Source organism: Salvelinus namaycush, chromosome 21, assembly GCF_016432855.1.
Source record: "Salvelinus namaycush isolate Seneca chromosome 21, SaNama_1.0, whole genome shotgun sequence".
Lineage (NCBI taxonomy): Eukaryota > Metazoa > Chordata > Actinopteri > Salmoniformes > Salmonidae > Salvelinus > Salvelinus namaycush.
In genome coordinates this window covers 48,380,891-48,398,349 of record NC_052327.1, presented here as the reverse complement: position 1 = coordinate 48,398,349, position 17,459 = coordinate 48,380,891, and the positions used below count along the sequence as shown (strand labels likewise).

The following is a 17,459-nucleotide window of genomic DNA, read 5'->3' as shown; positions in this document are numbered from 1 at the left end:
TTAGGGTCTGCAGCTGGACCATGCTTACTTACACGAGCTGTGGTCAAGAAGCATTTGTCATTTCACTCATAGCTGTATAGTTAAAAAAATAAAAATCTAATCATACCAGTATGGTATTGATATGTTACCTGTTGTTTATGTTATGGTACAATTCAAAATACAAGACTGCATTTGTCTCTTGATTTTACTTGAATCTCATCAGGTCCTGACCATCACTATCCACTATACAGTTCTATCAGGTCCTGACCATCACTATCCACTATACTGTTCTATCAGGTCCTGACCATCACTATCCACTATACTGTTCTATCAGGTCCTAACCATCACTATCCATTATACTGTTCTATCAGGTCCTGACCATCACTATCCATTATACTGTTCTATCAGGTCCTGACCATCACTATCCACTATACTGTTCTATCAGGTCCTAACCATCACTATCCACTATACAGTTCTATCAGGTCCTGACCATCACTATCCACTATACTGTTCTATCAGGTCCTGACCATCACTATCCACTATACTGTTCTATCAGGTCCTGACCATCACTATCCATTATACTGTTCTATCAGGTCCTAACCATCACTATCCATTATACTGTTCTATCAGGTCCTGACCATCACTATCCATTATACTGTTCTATCAGGTCCTGACCATCACTATCCACTATACTGTTCTATCAGGTCCTAACCATCACTATCCACTATACTGTTCTATCAGGTCCTGACCATCACTATCCACTATACTGTTCTATCAGGTCCTGACCATCACTATCCACTATACTGTTCTATCAGGTCCTGGTACTAACTATCACTGACTATACCATGTCTCTATAGAATCACAGTCCTGCCCAACGGAGTTCTCCAGATCCACAACGTCCAGCTAGAGGATGCTGGGAAGTACCGCTGTGTGGCCACCAATATCGGCAACCGCGTCAAGAGCAGCGAGGCAACGCTCTCCGTTATCAAACCAGGTGATTGAGAATAAACTGTCAACACCACATTTATTCAATAAAGGAAGCAATCTCCACCCGGCACAGCCAGAAGAGGACTGGCCACCCCTCATAGCCTGGTTCCTCTCTAGGTTTCTTCCTAGGTTTTGGCCTTTCTAGGGAGTTTTTCCTAGCCACCTTGCTTCTACACCTGCATTGCTTGCTGTTTGGGGGTTTTAGGCTGGGTTTCTGTACAGCACTTTGAGATATCAGCTGATGTACGAAGGGCTATATAAATACATTTGATTTGATTTGAATCTGTGTATTTCTCCTATGGACGACTGTATCACCCCTCCACTTCCTGGTATATTTCCATTAATGCACATAGAAACGTTGTTTATTGCTTTAATGCTTACTTGACATGTGTCTTGGTCGTCCTATCTGTTTCAGGTGTTGGCCCTAAGCCCCGTCAGAGGCCCCGAATCATAGCGGGCCCCCAGAACGTGACGGTGTCCCTCCACCACACTGTGGTTCTGGAGTGTATTGCTACGGGCAACCCCAGACCCATCATATCCTGGAGCCGAGTCGACAGTAAACCCATTGACGTTTACAATGCCAGGGTGCTGGGCAGGTAAGATAGACATTAAACTGAGAATCAGCCATCTGACGTTTCGCCCCCCAATACTGCTGTTTACTTCGTTCGTGGCTGACTGTACCTTAATGACTGTCCTATTTAGCTTGGCCTTTAATCAGTGGTTGTATTAGTAATTTTTTAAGACATTTGTTGTGTTTTATGTTCTTTTGTTTTTACTACGGTGTTTGTTTTAACGGTAAAAGTGTGTTTAACGGTAAAAGTGTGTTTAACGGTAAAAGTGTGTTTCAAATGTGTCAAGTCAAGTTTGATGTGGTTTTGTCAGTGGGAACCTCTTGATCAGTAATGTGAAGCCTCAGCACAATGGAGTCTACCTCTGTAGAGCCACCACACCAGGAACACGAAACTACACCGTCGCTGCTGCCAACCTCACCGTGCTAGGTGGGTACAATCCTTGGGTACATTTCCTTCCTGCACAACAGAATAAGCCTGCTCAGTCGATAATCTTCATTGAAAGTGTTTTTTTTTGTTGTTGTCCAGGACTAGCTTAAATCTATGTCTCGGGTTCCAGAATCGTATGCCCTTATTCATTGCTCCAATATATGTGATTTCAGATGTAGAGTACTGGAACCACAGAGATCGAACTGTTATATTGTCTTTGACCTCAACCACCATCCTTGTATGTTTTGAATGGAATTGAATAGCGTTTTTCCAGACGCTCAAAGAGATTTATTAAGTAAGGGGGAAACTAACCTCATATACCCGTTAAATGGGGAAACTAAAGGGGGAAACTAACCTCATATACCCGTTAAAGGGGGAAACTAACCTCATCTACCCGTTAAAGGGGGAAACTAACCTCATCTACCCGTTAAAGGGGGAAACTAACCTCATCTACCCGTTAAAGGGGGAAACTAACCTCATATACCCGTTAAAGGGGGAAACTAACCTCATCTACCCGTTAAAGGGGGAAACTAACCTCATCTACCCGTTAAAGGGGGAAACTAACCTCATCTACCCGTTAAAGGGGGAAACTAACCTCATATACCCGTTAAAGGGGGAAACTAACCTCATATACCCGTTAAAGGGGGAAACTAACCTCATCTACCCGTTAAAGGGGGAAACTAAAGCAGGAAACTATCCTTATCTACCCGTTAAAGGGGGAAACTAACCTCATCTACCTGTTAAAGGTGGAAACTAACCTCATCTACCCGTTAAAGGGGGAAACTAACCTCATCTACCCGTTAAAGGGGGAAACTAAAGGGGAAACTAACCTCATCTACTCGTTAAATGGGGAAACTAACCTCATCTACACTTTAAAGGCGGAAACTAAAGAGAAAATTAACATAATCTACCCATTAAAGGGGGAAACTAGTCTCATCTACCCATTAACAGGGGAAAACTAACCTCATCTACACGTTATAGGGGGAAACTAACCTCATCTACCTGTTGTTATGTCCCTCCAGAGCCTCCGTCCATGGTGGAGAGGCCAGAGAGCCAGACTCGTCCCAGAGCTGGCACTGCCCGTTTCATGTGCCAGGCTCAGGGTGTGCCCCCACCTCGCATCACCTGGCTGAAAAATGGAGAGGAGGTGCACCTGAACGGCAGAATCAAGATGTACAACAGGTAGAACCTTAACTTATTCCACCTTATTAAACTTATTAGACAATTCACCACTTATCCCTAAACAAATCAAAATAGATTTAGCTATTTCATTTTCTGTTGGATTACAAAACTTCACAGTTTCAGTATAACAAGAAGAGATTGTAGTACTAGTGCCCTACAATAAATTTGAAGAAACCTAATCACAATGTATACATAATAAAAACTGTATAAAGGGGAATTGGGAGAACCCCCCCCCCCCCATTTCCTGATTGTACTGGATGTTCACTAAGTCTGTGTTTCCCTCTACAGTAAACTGGTGATCACTCAGATCACCCCGGAGGATGATGCCTTCTATCAGTGTGTGGCGGAGAACGACCAGGGCAGTGTTCTGTCCATGGCACGCCTCATCGTGGTGATGTCTGAGGACCGGCCCAGCGCGCCCAGGAACATCTACGCTGAAACCATCTCCTCCTCAGCCATCCTACTGGCCTGGGAGAGACCCATCTACAACGCTGATAAAGTCATTGCTTACTCTGTACACTACATGAAGGCTGAGGGTAAATGACTTGTTATAAGCGTGTATGAGCCTTTATAATGTCCTATTACAGATGTAGGATCTTAATTTGAGCAAGTTTGCTACAGCAGGAAAATAATCCTGCAGCAACAAGAATTATTATTATGTGGATTCTAATTAATGGACATTTTTGTAAGGGTTGAAATATATTTCGTTAGGGCAAATCAAGTCTGAAGTTTCAAAGTGGAAATTACAAACTTTAGAAGCCTTTTTAAACCTCAAAAACATTGCAAGTTTGCATTTCTTTCTCAGCAACAAAATAGTGATCAAATTAAGATCCCACATCTGTATAATGCTGACATAAGTCATCAGATACTCTGTACACTACATGAAGGCTGAAGGCAAGAGTAAGACAGGGAGAGGGAGAAATTAGCATGTAGTCTCACAAGGATAGATGACAAAAGGAATGTCCACAAGTCACAGCTATCTGATCTCTCTAGGAAAAGAGATGATTTATCTGAAGGGACTTCCTGGTTAAAACATGATGACAATTCAAATATTGTTTGATATGTGGGCGTTCTAAAGAAATCACTGGCGAGAATAACAGAGGTGTGGAAAAGTTTTTTTTCTTCTTCATACAAATATATGTTTTATTTTGTACCAATATGTTACAGGCGCCAAAGATCACCGAGAAGTGTTGCAAATTGTGTTTGAACTTGTTGAACTTCACTATGAAGCTATTGAAAGGAGTGAAAGGGAGTCCAGTCCACCTCAATAGGTGATGGAGGCAGGCAGGGCTCTAACCTCTACACCTCTAGTAGTCTAATGTGTGACCAGCTTTCCTTGGAGGCCATCTGTTGTCGCCACGGTGAGGTCGAGGTTTAAACAGGAAGAATGGCCAACGCTCCAAAATAACAACAGCCGTGGCGTGCCATTGTCCACCCTCAACCTTCTCAACCACACCGCTCTCGCTCTTAAAGGGACAGGACACCATTTTCTTTAAGCCTGATATAATGGTTTTGAAATAGGACTTACTCTGTCTACTACTCAGACCAAACAGACCTCCAAACACTTGTAATGTAAGAAGATAATCTACAAACTATCAAAATAAAGTCGCACACTCAATATATAAACTCCCAGCAATTTAATGGGTATTTACCAACATTTCGACGTCACTGTGCCTTCCTCAGGATCTACAAGGAGACCGTCTACAAGGGTCCACAAGGAGACAGGAAGTCACAGTGATGCAGAAACGTGATGCCCGAATCATTAGTCAGCACCTCCACACAAACACATTTTTCTTAGTGTGCGCCAGCTCATGTTTTTTTAATCAAAAGATAATCTACAAACATTAGTTAACTGACATTTTAAACAACAATAATTGCTGACAGTTGCTAAAAAAAAAAAAACACTCTTAAAAAAGTGGATGCAGACAAAAGTAAACAAAATGTTTTTCTTTAACTCACAGGTTAGGACTGTTTTGAGGCCTTTGGGCAGGAAAGACATGTCACAGGGAATGTGACTCTGCTCTGCATTAGGTCAATGTTTACAGAAAATCTGAGGGGCAAGAGAGACTATTAGCAGAAAGACTACCCAGCAAACCAGAAACATTCCCGGACCATTAGCTAAGATTCCCTGTAACAGTCCAAGGGCCACCTACCAAAAATGTGTTGCTCCGTGACCCAGAAAACTGAACTGCAACATTATGTATATAGTGTTATGAGGATGAATGATTCAAAACTTGTAAAAAAATGCACATACATTTTTTTTCTTTAATCAAAGTTATGATATTTAGCATCAAAAACACAGTTTCACTTTGGTTACTTTTGTTGTACACTGGCTCACAGAACTTCTCGGTTAATATAAGGCCCTTTGGGCAGCTGTACTTAGCCTACAAGTGCCATCATTGCTCTTTCCTGCTAGCCAAACTAAAGACAGGTCAACGTTTGCTAGCTTACACTGCTCTCAAAACAAGCAAGGGTCCCGACAACTAAATAAAATACTGTTCTGGCATCTGAGATTTTTGTTGTTGTTGCTATTTAGCGTGTTTCAACAGCTTCTTATCTCGCATTATTTTGGGATTCCTCCGGTCCGGTACATACGTTTCTTTCTGCAAACATGGACAATGGAATGTGTGTAACGATGGTAACCAAGATTTAACATGGCAACCTCATAATGTTGCTAGGGGAAATTACCCAAAATGGGCTATGATTTCGAAATTGTACCCTTTTGATTTATGATATTTAATTAATTTAAATTTTTTACAAGTTGTAGATCACAAATTCTTCAACTTAATTACAATTATCTACAAAATGATGTTGCCATTTTCCAGTTCTGTTTCAAGGGTGGTAGGTAGCCCTTTGACTACAAGTTATAGTTACGGTTTTATCTAACGTTAGGATGATAACATCCCCAAAAAACATTCAAACAATGTTTTTAAATGAAATATCCGTAGAATTTTATCCTAACATTAACTATAATGTACTGTAACAACCACCCACAGAACATTCCCCAAATGTTCCAATTAGGTTTCCAGGTAATGTAATAACACATATTTTGAGCATACTGTCGCAAACAAAATGTGAGAGCAACGTTCACAGAACCAATTTTGGTTTGCTGGGTAGTTTACCCCAAACAGTGAATCCAATTTGTTTATATAAAACAGGGTTATGAAGATCTCTGGTCTTTTTATATCTATTTTTATTCATTTTAATTCTCATTTATTTAACCAGGTCCCATTGAGGTAATTCCTCTTTTAAAAGGGAGCCCTACATTTGAGGCATCTTACACGTTACGTTAAATCTATGCTTTTCATCTGCTCCCTATCCGTTCCAGGACTAAACAATGAGGAGTATCAGGCAGTGATTGGCAACGACACGACCAGCTACATCGTAGATGACTTGGAGCCAGCCTGGAACTACTCTTTCTACATTGTGGCGTATATGCCGATGGGAGCTAGCCGTATGTCTGACCAGGTCTGTCAACACACTCTGGAGGACGGTGAGTAGGGCCATACACATTTGTATACTTTCTTCACACCAATAAAATATACTTGAATTGAATTGGAGCAGTAGAGGACAGGGACTCAATGATTCCTGTCACTAACTCACTTCATTTGAGATAATATTCAGGTAATATTCAGGTAAACGATGTGAGTCAATGTTTTATTATGTTACTATTTATTATATTGAATATACATATTCGCTCGCATGATTTTTCAGATAGTGGCTCTTCTAAAGAAGGTTTTTACCTTTGTAATGATGTTAAACATATTATGTGATTGTTTTACCTAGTTTAGTTGATGCACTGATTGGAAGTCGCTTTGGAAAAGAGCATCTGCTAAATGACTAAAATATAATGATGTGATTTCGCTCTTCCTGTTCCCTCAGTGCCCTTGCGTACCCCGGAGCTCAGTCTGACCAGCTACAGCCCTACAGACATCCAGGTGTCGTGGCAACCCCTGTCCACCAAACTGTCCCGTGGTAACATCTGGGCCTACCGCCTCTCCTACCGCACGGCTGCAGACGCCACGGTTTTGTCTGTGGAGCTGGCCCAGAACAACACCCAGTACCTCCTTGGTGACCTTCAGCCTGATACCATCTACCTTCTCCGGATCGCTGCAGCCACCAGGGTGGGGTGGTGTAAACCCTCCTCCTGGACCTCCCACCGCACTCCCAAAACCTCCAGTAATAAAGGTAACCAACATCACAGCCTGATAGGGTGATATAGGGTGATCCAGCTTGGTCAGGCTACTGTATTGATGTAGTCAGGTCCACATCTGCTTGGTCAGGCTACTGTAATGATGTGAACATGAAGGGAGACAGAGAGCTGTTTTCAAGCGCAACTCGCAGCAGGTGTTTAATGTATAGGACCACAGGAGGAGGCAAGTACCTGGTCCAGGGGCAGGCAGAAGGTCATACACAGGAGGAGGCAGGTACCTGGTCCAGGGGCAGGCAGAAGGTCATACACAGGAGCTGGCAGGTATCTGGGTCCAGGGACAGGCAGAAGGTCATACACAGGAGGAGGCAGGTAGCTGGGTCCAGGGACAGGCAGAAGGTCATACACAGGAGGAGGCAGGTAGCTGGGTCCAGGGGCAGGCAGAAGGTCATACACAGGAGGAGGCAGGTAGCTGGGTCCAGGGGCAGGCAGAAGGTCATACACAGGAGGAGGCAGGTAGCTGGGTCCAGGGGCAGGCAGAAGGTCATACACAGGAGGAGGCAGGTAGCTGGGTCCAGGGGCAGGCAGAAGGTCATACACAGGAGGAGGCAGGTAGCTGGGTCCAGGGGCAGGCAGAAGGTCATACACAGGAGGAGGCAGGTAGCTGGGTCCAGGGGCAGGCAGAAGGTCATACACAGGAGGAGACAGGTAGCTGGGTCCAGGGGCAGGCAGAAGGTCATACACAGGAGGAGGCAGGTAGCTGGGTCCAGGGGCAGGCAGAAGGTCATACACAGGAGGAGGCAGGTATCTGGGTCCAGGGGCAGGCAGAAGGTCATACACAGGAGGAGGCAGGTAGCTGGGTCCAGGGGCAGGCAGCAGGTCATACACAGGAGGAGGCAGGTAGCTGGGTCCAGGGGCAGGCAGAAGGTCATACACAGGGGGTCCAAAGGCAACAGTACAGGCAGGGAAAAGGCTAGTAACGTCGTCCGGGAGATCAGGCAATAGGTTGATAACAGGAAATCCGATAGGCTAAAGTACAGGCAGGGAATAGGCAAAAAGACATCGTTAGTGAGGCAGGCAAAAACTATCATACAAGGGAGGAGTAAATTACGGGAAAAACAGAGCTCTGAACGACGTGTGTCACAAAACAAACAATACCTCACAGTGATGGGCTGCAAAGAACTGAACTAAATAGTGTGTGATAATGACATACAGGTGTGTGAACAGGTGATCAGAATTCAGGTGATTGGGATCTGGAGAGTGAGCTGCGTTCAGGGGATCTATGTGTTTGAGGGTGTGAGTTGGAAGCAGACGTTACAAGATGTCCGTAGGACAGACGTGAACTCCTAAGTCTGAATCGGCCTCTATGTGCCCTGGCCTGAAGCGGTGCCAGTATGTGTCCTTCATCATCCCCTTCATACCGACTCTCCTTCCTGTGTCCCCACAGTGCCACCAGCCCCACTGCTGCAGCAACTGGAGCCTCTCAACTGCACCTCCATCTTGGTTCGATGGCAGCCATCTCCAGGCTCCGTGGTCGTCCAGGGTTACCGGCTCTGTTACCATGAGGAGGGCCAACCAGAACACCCCTCCATCCAGCTCCAGCCTGAGGACACAGAATACACCATCAGTGGCCTGGGTGAGTGATAGTTACAGTAGGTATAGATTGGGTATAGGTATAGATTGGGTATACAGTGGGGCAAAAAAGTATTTAGTCAGCCACCAATTGTGCAAGTTCTCCCACTTAAAAAGATGAGAGAGGCCTGTAATTTTCATCATAGGTACACTTCAACTATGACAGACAAAAAAAAAAAAAAATCCAGAAAATCACATTGTAGGATTTTGAATGAATTTATTTGCAAATTATGGTGGAAAATAAGTATTTGGTCACCTACAAACAAGCAAGATTTCTGGCTCTCACAGACCTGTAACTTCTTCTTTAAGAGGCTCCTCTGTCCTCCACTCGTTACCTGTATTAATGGCACCTGTTTGAACTTGTTATCAGTATAAAAGACACCTGTCCACAACCTCAAACAGTCACACTCCAAACTCCACTATGGCCAAGACCAAAGAGCTGTCAAAGGACACCAGAAACAAAATTGTAGACCTGCACCAGGCTGGGAAGACTGAATCTGCAATAGGTAAGCAGCTTGGTTTGAAGAGATCAACTGTGGGAGCAATTATTAGGAAATGGAAGACATACAAGACCACTGATAATCTCCCTCGATCTGGGGCTTCACGCAAGATCTCACCCCGTGGGGTCAAAATGATCACAAGAACGGTGAGCAAAAATCCCAGAACCACACGGGGGGACCTAGTGAATGACCTGCAGAGAGCTGGGACCAAAGTAACAAAGCCTACCATCAGTAACACACTACGCCGGCAGGGACTCAAATCCTGCAGTGCCAGACGTGTCCCCCTGCTTAAGCCAGTACATGTCCAGGCCCGTCTGAAGTTTGCTAGAGAGCATTTGGATGATCCAGAAGAAGATTGGGAGAATGTCATATGGTCAGATGAAACCAAAATATAACTTTTTGATAAAAACTCAACTCGTCGTGTTTGGAGGACAAAGAATGCTGAGTTGCATCCAAAGAACACCATACCTACTGTGAAGCATGGGGGTGGAAACATCATGCTTTGGGGCTGTTTTTCTGCAAAGGGACCAGGGCGACTGATCCGTGTAAAGGAAAGAATGAATGGGGCCATGTATCGTGAGATTTTGAGTGAAAACCTCCTTCCATCAGCAAGGGCATTGAAGATGAAACGTGGCTGGGTCTTTGAGCATGACAATGATCCCAAACACACCGCCCGGGCAACGAAGGAGTGGCTTCGTAAGAAGCATTTCAAGGTCCTGGAGTGGCCTAGCCAGTCTCCAGATCTCAACCCCATAGAAAATCTTTGGAGGGAGTTGAAAGTCCGTGTTGCCCAGCAACAGCCCCAAAACATCACTGCTCTAGAGGAGATCTGCATGGAGGAATGGGCCAAAATACCAGCAACATATATATATATAACAAAGTATTGAGATAAACTTTTGTTATTGACCAAATACTTATTTTCCACCATAATTTGCAAATAAATTCATTAAAAATCCTACAATGTGATTTTCTGGATTTTTTTTTCTCATTTTGTCTGTCATAGTTGAAGTGTACCTATGATGAAAATTACAGGCCTCTCTCATCTTTTTAAGTGGGAGAACTTGCACAATTGGTGGCTGACTAAATACTTTTTTGCCCCACTGTAGGTATAGATTGGGTATAGGTATAGATTGGGTACAGGTGGGTATAGGTATAGATTGGGTATAGGTGGTATAGATTATTTAAAAAAAAAAATTAAAACACCTTTATTTAACCAGGTAGGCTAGTTGAGAACAAGTTCTCATTTGCAACTGCGACCTGGCCAAGATAAAGAATAGCAGTTCGACACATACAACAACACAGAGTTACACATGGAATAAACAAACATACAGTCAATAATACAGTAGAACAAAAGAAAACAAAAAGTCTATATACAGTGAGTGCAAATGAGGTAGGATAAGAGAGGTAAGGCAATAAATAGGCCATGGTTGCGAAGTAATTACAATATAGCAATTAAACATTGAATGTGCAAGTAGAGATACTGGGGTGCAAAGGAGCAAGATAAATAAATAAATAAATACAGTATGGGGATGAGGTAGGTAGATAGATGGGCTGTTTACAGATGGGCTATGTACAGGTGCAGTGATCTGTGATTGGGTATAGGTATAGATATAGATTGGGTATAGGTATAGATTGGGTATAGGTGGTATAGATATAGATTGGGTATAGGTAAAGATATAGATTGGGTATAGGTATAGATATAGATTGGGTATAGGTAAAGATATAGATTGGGTATAGGTATAGATATAGATTGGGTACAGGTGGGTGTAGGTATAGATTTGGTACAGGTTGGTGTAGGTATAGATTGGGTATAGGTATAGATCGGGTACAGGTGGGTATAGGTATAGATCGGGTACAGGTGGGTATAGGTATAGGTATAGATCGGGTACAGGTGGGTATATGTATACCTATACCCACCTGTACCCAATCTAAATCTAAATCTATACCCAATCTATATCTAAACCCGCCTATACCCAATCTATACTTATACCCAATCTATACCTATACCCGCCTATACCCAATCTATACCTATACCCACCTATACCCAATCTATACCTATTCCCACCTGTACCAAATCTATACCTATACCCAATCTATAGACCTGTACCCAATCTAAATCAATCTAAATCTATACCTGCCTATACCAAATCTAGATCTATATAGATATAGATTGGGTATAGGTGGGTATAGATATAGATTGGGTATAGATATAGATTGGGTAAAGGTATCATCTATATAGGTATAGATTGGGTATATGTATAGATAGAGTATAGGTGGGTGTAGATATAGATTGTGTATAGGTGGTTATAGATATAGATTAGGTATAGGTGGTTATAGATATAGATTGGGTATAGATATAGATTGGGTATGGGTATAGATTGGGTATAGGTGGGTATAAGTATAGATTGGGTATAGGCAGGTATAGATATAGATTGGGTATAGGCGGGTATAGATATAGATTGGGTATAGGTATAGGTTGGGTATAGGTGGGTATAGGTATAGATTGGGTATAGGTGGGGATAGGTATAGATGGGTATAGGTATAGATGGGTATAGGTATAGATTGGGTATAGATTGGGAACAGGTGGGTATAGGTATAGATTGGGTATAGGTGGGTATAAGTATAGATTGGGTATAGATGGGTATAAGTATAGATTGGGTATAGATTGGGTATAGGCGGGTATAGACATAGATTGGGTATAGATATAGATTGGGTATAGATGGGTATACGTATAGATTGGGTATAGGTGGGTATAGATATAGATTGGGTATAGACATAGATTGTGTATAGGTGGGTATAAGTATAGATTGGGTATAGGTGGGTTTAAGTATAGATGTTGGTATAGGCGGCTATAGATATAGATTGGGTATAGACATAGTTTGGGTATTCTATAGATGGGTATAAGTAAAGATTGGGTATAGGTGGGTATAAGTATAGGTGGGTATAGATATAGATTGGGTATAGATTGGGTATAGGTGGGTGTAAGTATAGATTGGGTATAGATTGGGTATTGGTGGGTTTAAGTAAATATTGGGTATAGGTGGGTATAGATATAGATTGGGTATAGACATAGATTGGGTATAGGTGGGTATAGATATAGATTGGGTATAAGTATAGATTGGGTATAGGTGGGTATAAGTATAGATTGGGTATAGTTTGGGTATAGGTGGGTGTAAGTATAGATTGGGTATAGGTGGGTATAAGTATAGATGTTGGTATAGGCGTGTATAGATATAGATTGGTATAGACATAGATTGGGTATGGATATAGATTGGTTATAGATGGGTATAAGTATAGATTGGGTATAGGTGGGTGTAAGTATAGATTGGGTATAGATTGTGTATAGGTGGGTGTAAGTATAGATTGGGTATAGGTGGGTGTAAGTATAGATTGGGTATAGATTGGGTATAGGTGGGTGTAAGTATAGATTGGGTATAGGTGGGTATAAGTATAGATGTTGGTATAGGCGGGTATAGATATAGATTGGTATAGACATAGATTGGGTATGGATATAGATTGGTTATAGATGGGTATAAGTATAGATTGGGTATAGGTGGGTGTAAGTATAGATTGGGTATAGATTGGGTATAGGTGGGTGTAAGTATAGATTGGGTATAGGTGGGTATAAGTATAGATTGAGTATAGGTGGGTGTAAGTATAGATTGGGTATAGGTGGGTGTAAGTATAGATTGGGTATAGGTGGGTGTAAGTATAGATTGGGTATAGATTGGGTATAGGTGGGTGTAAGTATAGATTGGGTATAGGTGGGTGTAAGTATAGATTGGGTATAGGTGGGTATAGGTATAGATTGGGTATAGGTGGGTATAGAACTCCAGCTTGAGGACACAGAATGAAACATCAGTGGCCTGGGGAGTTTCTGTCTCCTGTGTAGTTGTAAAACATCCGGGAGGGAGTGGGGAGGGGCTTATTTTGGAAATGCACTGACATCTTTTAATGTCTTCTTGCTCTTTCTCTCCGTCCGTGCCCGTACAGTACGACCTGACCCTTGTTTCCTAAACAGACGTCCCTCTCCATCCCCAGCCCCCCTCCTCTCCATCCCCGGCCCCCCCCTCTCCATCCCCAGCCCCCCCCCTCTCCATCCCCAGCCCCCCCCTCTCCTCCCCAGCCCCCCTCTCCATCCCCAGCCCCCCTCTCCATCCCCAGCCCCCCCCTCTCCATCCCCAGCCCCCCCCTCTCCTCCCCAGCCCCCCTCTCCATCCCCAGCCCCCCCCTCTCCTCCCCAGCCCCCCTCTCCATCCCCAGCCCCCCTCTCCATCCCCAGCCCCCCCCTCTCCTCCCCAGCCCCCCTCTCCATCCCCAGCCCCCCTCTCCATCCCCAGCCCCCCCCCCCCTCTCCATCCCCGGCCCCCCCCTCTCCATCCCCGGCCCCCCCCTCTCCATCCCCAGCCCCCCCCCCCCCCCCCCCTCTCCATCCCCAGCCCCCCCCCCCCCCCACTCTCCATCCCTATACTGGTCCTGTTTGTGCTGTCTTACCAACTATGTTTTGGTCATTGTCACATTTGGCATCACAAGACGCCACACACAGACCTGGGACCAGGATACTCTAGTCCCTGTCCAGTCCCCTCCCCAGTGTCTCTCCATTCCCTCTCCCAGCATTGTGTGAGCAGCAAAGCCTCCAAAGGGGGTTAGGGCCCAGAAGTCAGGGCCCAGAGGTCAGGGCCCAGAGGTCAGGGCCCAGAGGTCAGGGCCCAGATGTTCTTCCCACCACCGGTTCCCATGGATCTCATCCTTGGCTTGCATACGTTATCCCTGGATATTGTGCTATAGCCAGTGGGCCAGAGCTAGCCTGACCACCAACCCCCCCCCCCCCCCCCCCCCCCTCCGACACCTTGACTAGGACCCGATCTCCAGCAGGATGGGGGAGGTTACCACCACACCCCACGGCCCCCTGGGACTGGCCAGAGCTAGACAGACAAAGGACCTATGACCTATGGTCTTGAGACAGTGGACTTGGATATAGAGAATTGCACTGTCTGTCCCCTATTTCACAATGGCCTCTGTGATGCCCGAGGGTTTGATTCCCCACGGGGGACCAGTATGAAAATGTATGCACTCACTACTGTAGTGACTCTGGATCAGAGAGTCTGCTAAATGACTCACTACTGTAGTGACTCTGGATTAGAGAGTCTTCTAAATGACTCACTACTGTAGTGACTCTGGATAAGAGAGTCTGCTAAATGACTCACTACTGTAGTGACTCTGGATAAGAGAGTCTGCTAAATGACTCACTACTGTAGTGACTCTGGATTAGAGAGTCTGCTAAATGACTCACTACTGTAGTGACTCTGGATTAGAGAGTCTGCTAAATGACTCACTACTGTAGTGACTCTGGATAAGAGAGTCTGCTAAATGACTCACTACTGTAGTGTCTCTGGATAAGAGAGTCTGCTAAATGACTGACATGTAAATAGTGTCCAACAGATGCAGAGGAGTCCATGTGGTTGTGCCTTAGTCCCTAGACTGATAGATCTTTAACCTTTATTTAACTAGGCAAGTCAGTTAAGAACAAATTCTTATTTTCAATGACGGCCTAGGAACAGTGGTTTAACTGCCTTGTTCAGGGGCAGAAGGACAGATTTTTACCTTGTCAGCTCGGGGATTCGGTCTATCAACCTTTCGGTTATTGAGCCGACGCTCTAACCACTAGGCTACCTGCCGCCCCCTTCAGATAGATATGATTAGATCTCAATCTAGGCTTTTAACAGTTAAAGGATTTATTTGGAAGTAAGTTAATAGATTTATCTAGAAGGAAGTTAATAGATTTATCTAGAAGGAAGTTAATAGATTTATATAGAAGTAAGTTAATAGATTTATATAGAAGTAAGTTAATAGATTTATATAGAAGTAAGTTTATAGATTTATCTAAAAGGAAGTTTATAGATTTATCTAGAAGGAAGTTAATAGATTTATCGAGAAGGAAGTTTATAGATTTATCTAGAAGGAAGTTAATAGATTTATCTAGAAGGAAGTTTATAGATTTATCGAGAAGGAAGTTTATAGATTTATCTAGAAGGAAGTTTATAGATTTATCTAGAAGGAAGTTAATAGATTTATCTAGAAGGAAGTTAATAGATTTATATAGAAGTAAATTAATAGATTTATATAGAAGGAATCAAAAGTGTTATTTATTTTTATTTTTATGTTCATGATAACATTAGTTGAAGTTACATACTAGGTAAATGCTTCAATACTAGTATCCTTTCGTGTTCCTAACCCTTCCTCCAGGCCTATATGTTGAAGGGTAAGATAGTGGCAGTTACCTAGTACCCAATCCTACTTTAACCCGTCTCCTCCCCTTCATCTACACTGATTGAAGTGGATTTAACAAGTGACATCAATAAGGGATCATAGCTTTCACCTGGATTCACCTGGTCAGTCTGTTATGGAAAGAGCAGGTGTTCTTAATGTTTTGTACCCTCAGTGTATATGTGTCCAAATTGAAAGGGTCATTTGAGTGGACAACCCTTACTATGGTATATATTATATCTGTCCAAGGTGGAGGGTAGATAGAAAGCTGGAGTGGCAGCCAGGTGGAGGGTAGATAGAAGGCTGGAGGGGCAGCCAGGTAGAGGGTAGATAGAAGGCTGGAGGGGCAGCCAGGTGGAGGGTAGATAGAAGGCTGGAGGGGCAGCCAGGTGGAGGGTAGATAGAAGGCTGGAGGGGAAGCCAGGTGGAGGGTAGATAGAAGGCTGGAGGGACAGCCAGGTGGAGGGTAGATAGAAGGCTGGAGGGACAGCCAGGTGGAGGGTAGATAGAAGGCTGGAGGGGCAGCCAGGTGGAGGGTAGATAGAAGGCTGGAGGGACAGCCAGGTGGAGGGTAGATAGAAGGCTGGAGGGACAGCCAGGTGGAGGGTAGATAGAAGGCTGGAGGGGCAGCCATGTGGAGGGTAGATAGAAGGCTGGAGGGGAAACCAGGTGGAGGGTAGATAGAAGGCTGGAGGGGCAGCCAGGTGGAGGGTAGATAGAAGGCTGGAGGGGCAGCCAGGTGGAGGGTAGATAGAAGGCTGGAGGGGCAACCAGGTGGAGGGTAGATAGAAGGCTGGAGGGACAGCCAGGTGGAGGGTAGATAGAAGGCTGGAGGGGCAGCCAGGTGGAGGGTAGATAGAAGGCTGGAGGGGCAGCCAGGTGGAGGGTAGATAGAAGGCTGGAGGGGCAGCCAGGTGGAGGGTAGATAGAAGGCTGGAGGGGCAGCCAGGTGGAGGGTAGATAGAAGGCTGGAGGGGCAGCCAGGTGGAGGGTAGATAGAAGGCTGGAGGGGCAGCCAGGTAGAGGGTAGATAGAAGGCTGGAGGGGCAGCCAGGTGGAGGGTAGATAGAAGGCTGGAGTGGCAGCCAGGTGGAGGGTAGATAGAAGGCTGGAGGGGCAGCCAGGTGGAGGGTAGATAGAAGGCTGGAGTGGCAGCCAGGTGGAGGGTAGATAGAAGGCTGGAGGGGCAGCCAGGTGGAGGGTAGATAGAAGGCTGGAGGGACAGCCAGGTGGAGGGTAGATAGAAGGCTGGAGGGGCAGCCAGGTAGAGGGTAGATAGAAGACTGGAGGGGCAGCCAGGTGGAGGGTAGATAGAAGGCTGGAGGGGCAGCCAGGTGGAGGGTAGATAGAAGGCTGGAGGGACAGCCAGGTGGAGGGTAGATAGAAGGCTGGAGGGACAGCCAGGTGGAGGGTAGATAGAAGGCTGGAGGGGCAGCCAGGTGGAGGGTAGATAGAAGGCTGGAGGGGCAGCCAGGTGGAGGGTAGATAGAAGGCTGGAGGGGCAGCCAGGTGGAGGGGAGATAGAAGGCTGGAGGGACAGCCAGGTGGAGGGTAGATAGAAGGCTGGAGGAGCAGCCAGGTGGAACAGGTCCTGAGAAGGGGAAACAAAGGGGGCCAGCTCCTCCTCTACTCAATTCAATTCAAGCCGCTTTATTGGCATGGGAAACATATGTTAACATTGCCAAAGCAAGTGAAGTAGATAATATACATAAGTGAAATAAACAATAATAATGAACAGTAAACATTACACTCACAGAAGTTCCA

The 17,459-nt window shown here is 44.8% G+C and overlaps 1 protein-coding gene across 1 annotated transcript in view; it reads left to right on the top strand.

Moving 5' to 3' along the window:
• LOC120065939 (protogenin B-like) overlaps positions 1–17,459 on the top strand; it is a 49,314-nt gene that overhangs the window by 19,501 nt on the left and 12,354 nt on the right. Inside the window, exons 4-11 of the mRNA XM_039016981.1 lie at positions 837–973; positions 1,382–1,562; positions 1,849–1,964; positions 2,987–3,146; positions 3,435–3,682; positions 6,475–6,639; positions 7,029–7,334; positions 8,744–8,932. Of these exons, the coding sequence (XP_038872909.1) occupies positions 837–973; positions 1,382–1,562; positions 1,849–1,964; positions 2,987–3,146; positions 3,435–3,682; positions 6,475–6,639; positions 7,029–7,334; positions 8,744–8,932 (1,502 nt within the window). The remainder of the gene's footprint in view (positions 1–836; positions 974–1,381; positions 1,563–1,848; positions 1,965–2,986; positions 3,147–3,434; positions 3,683–6,474; positions 6,640–7,028; positions 7,335–8,743; positions 8,933–17,459) is intronic.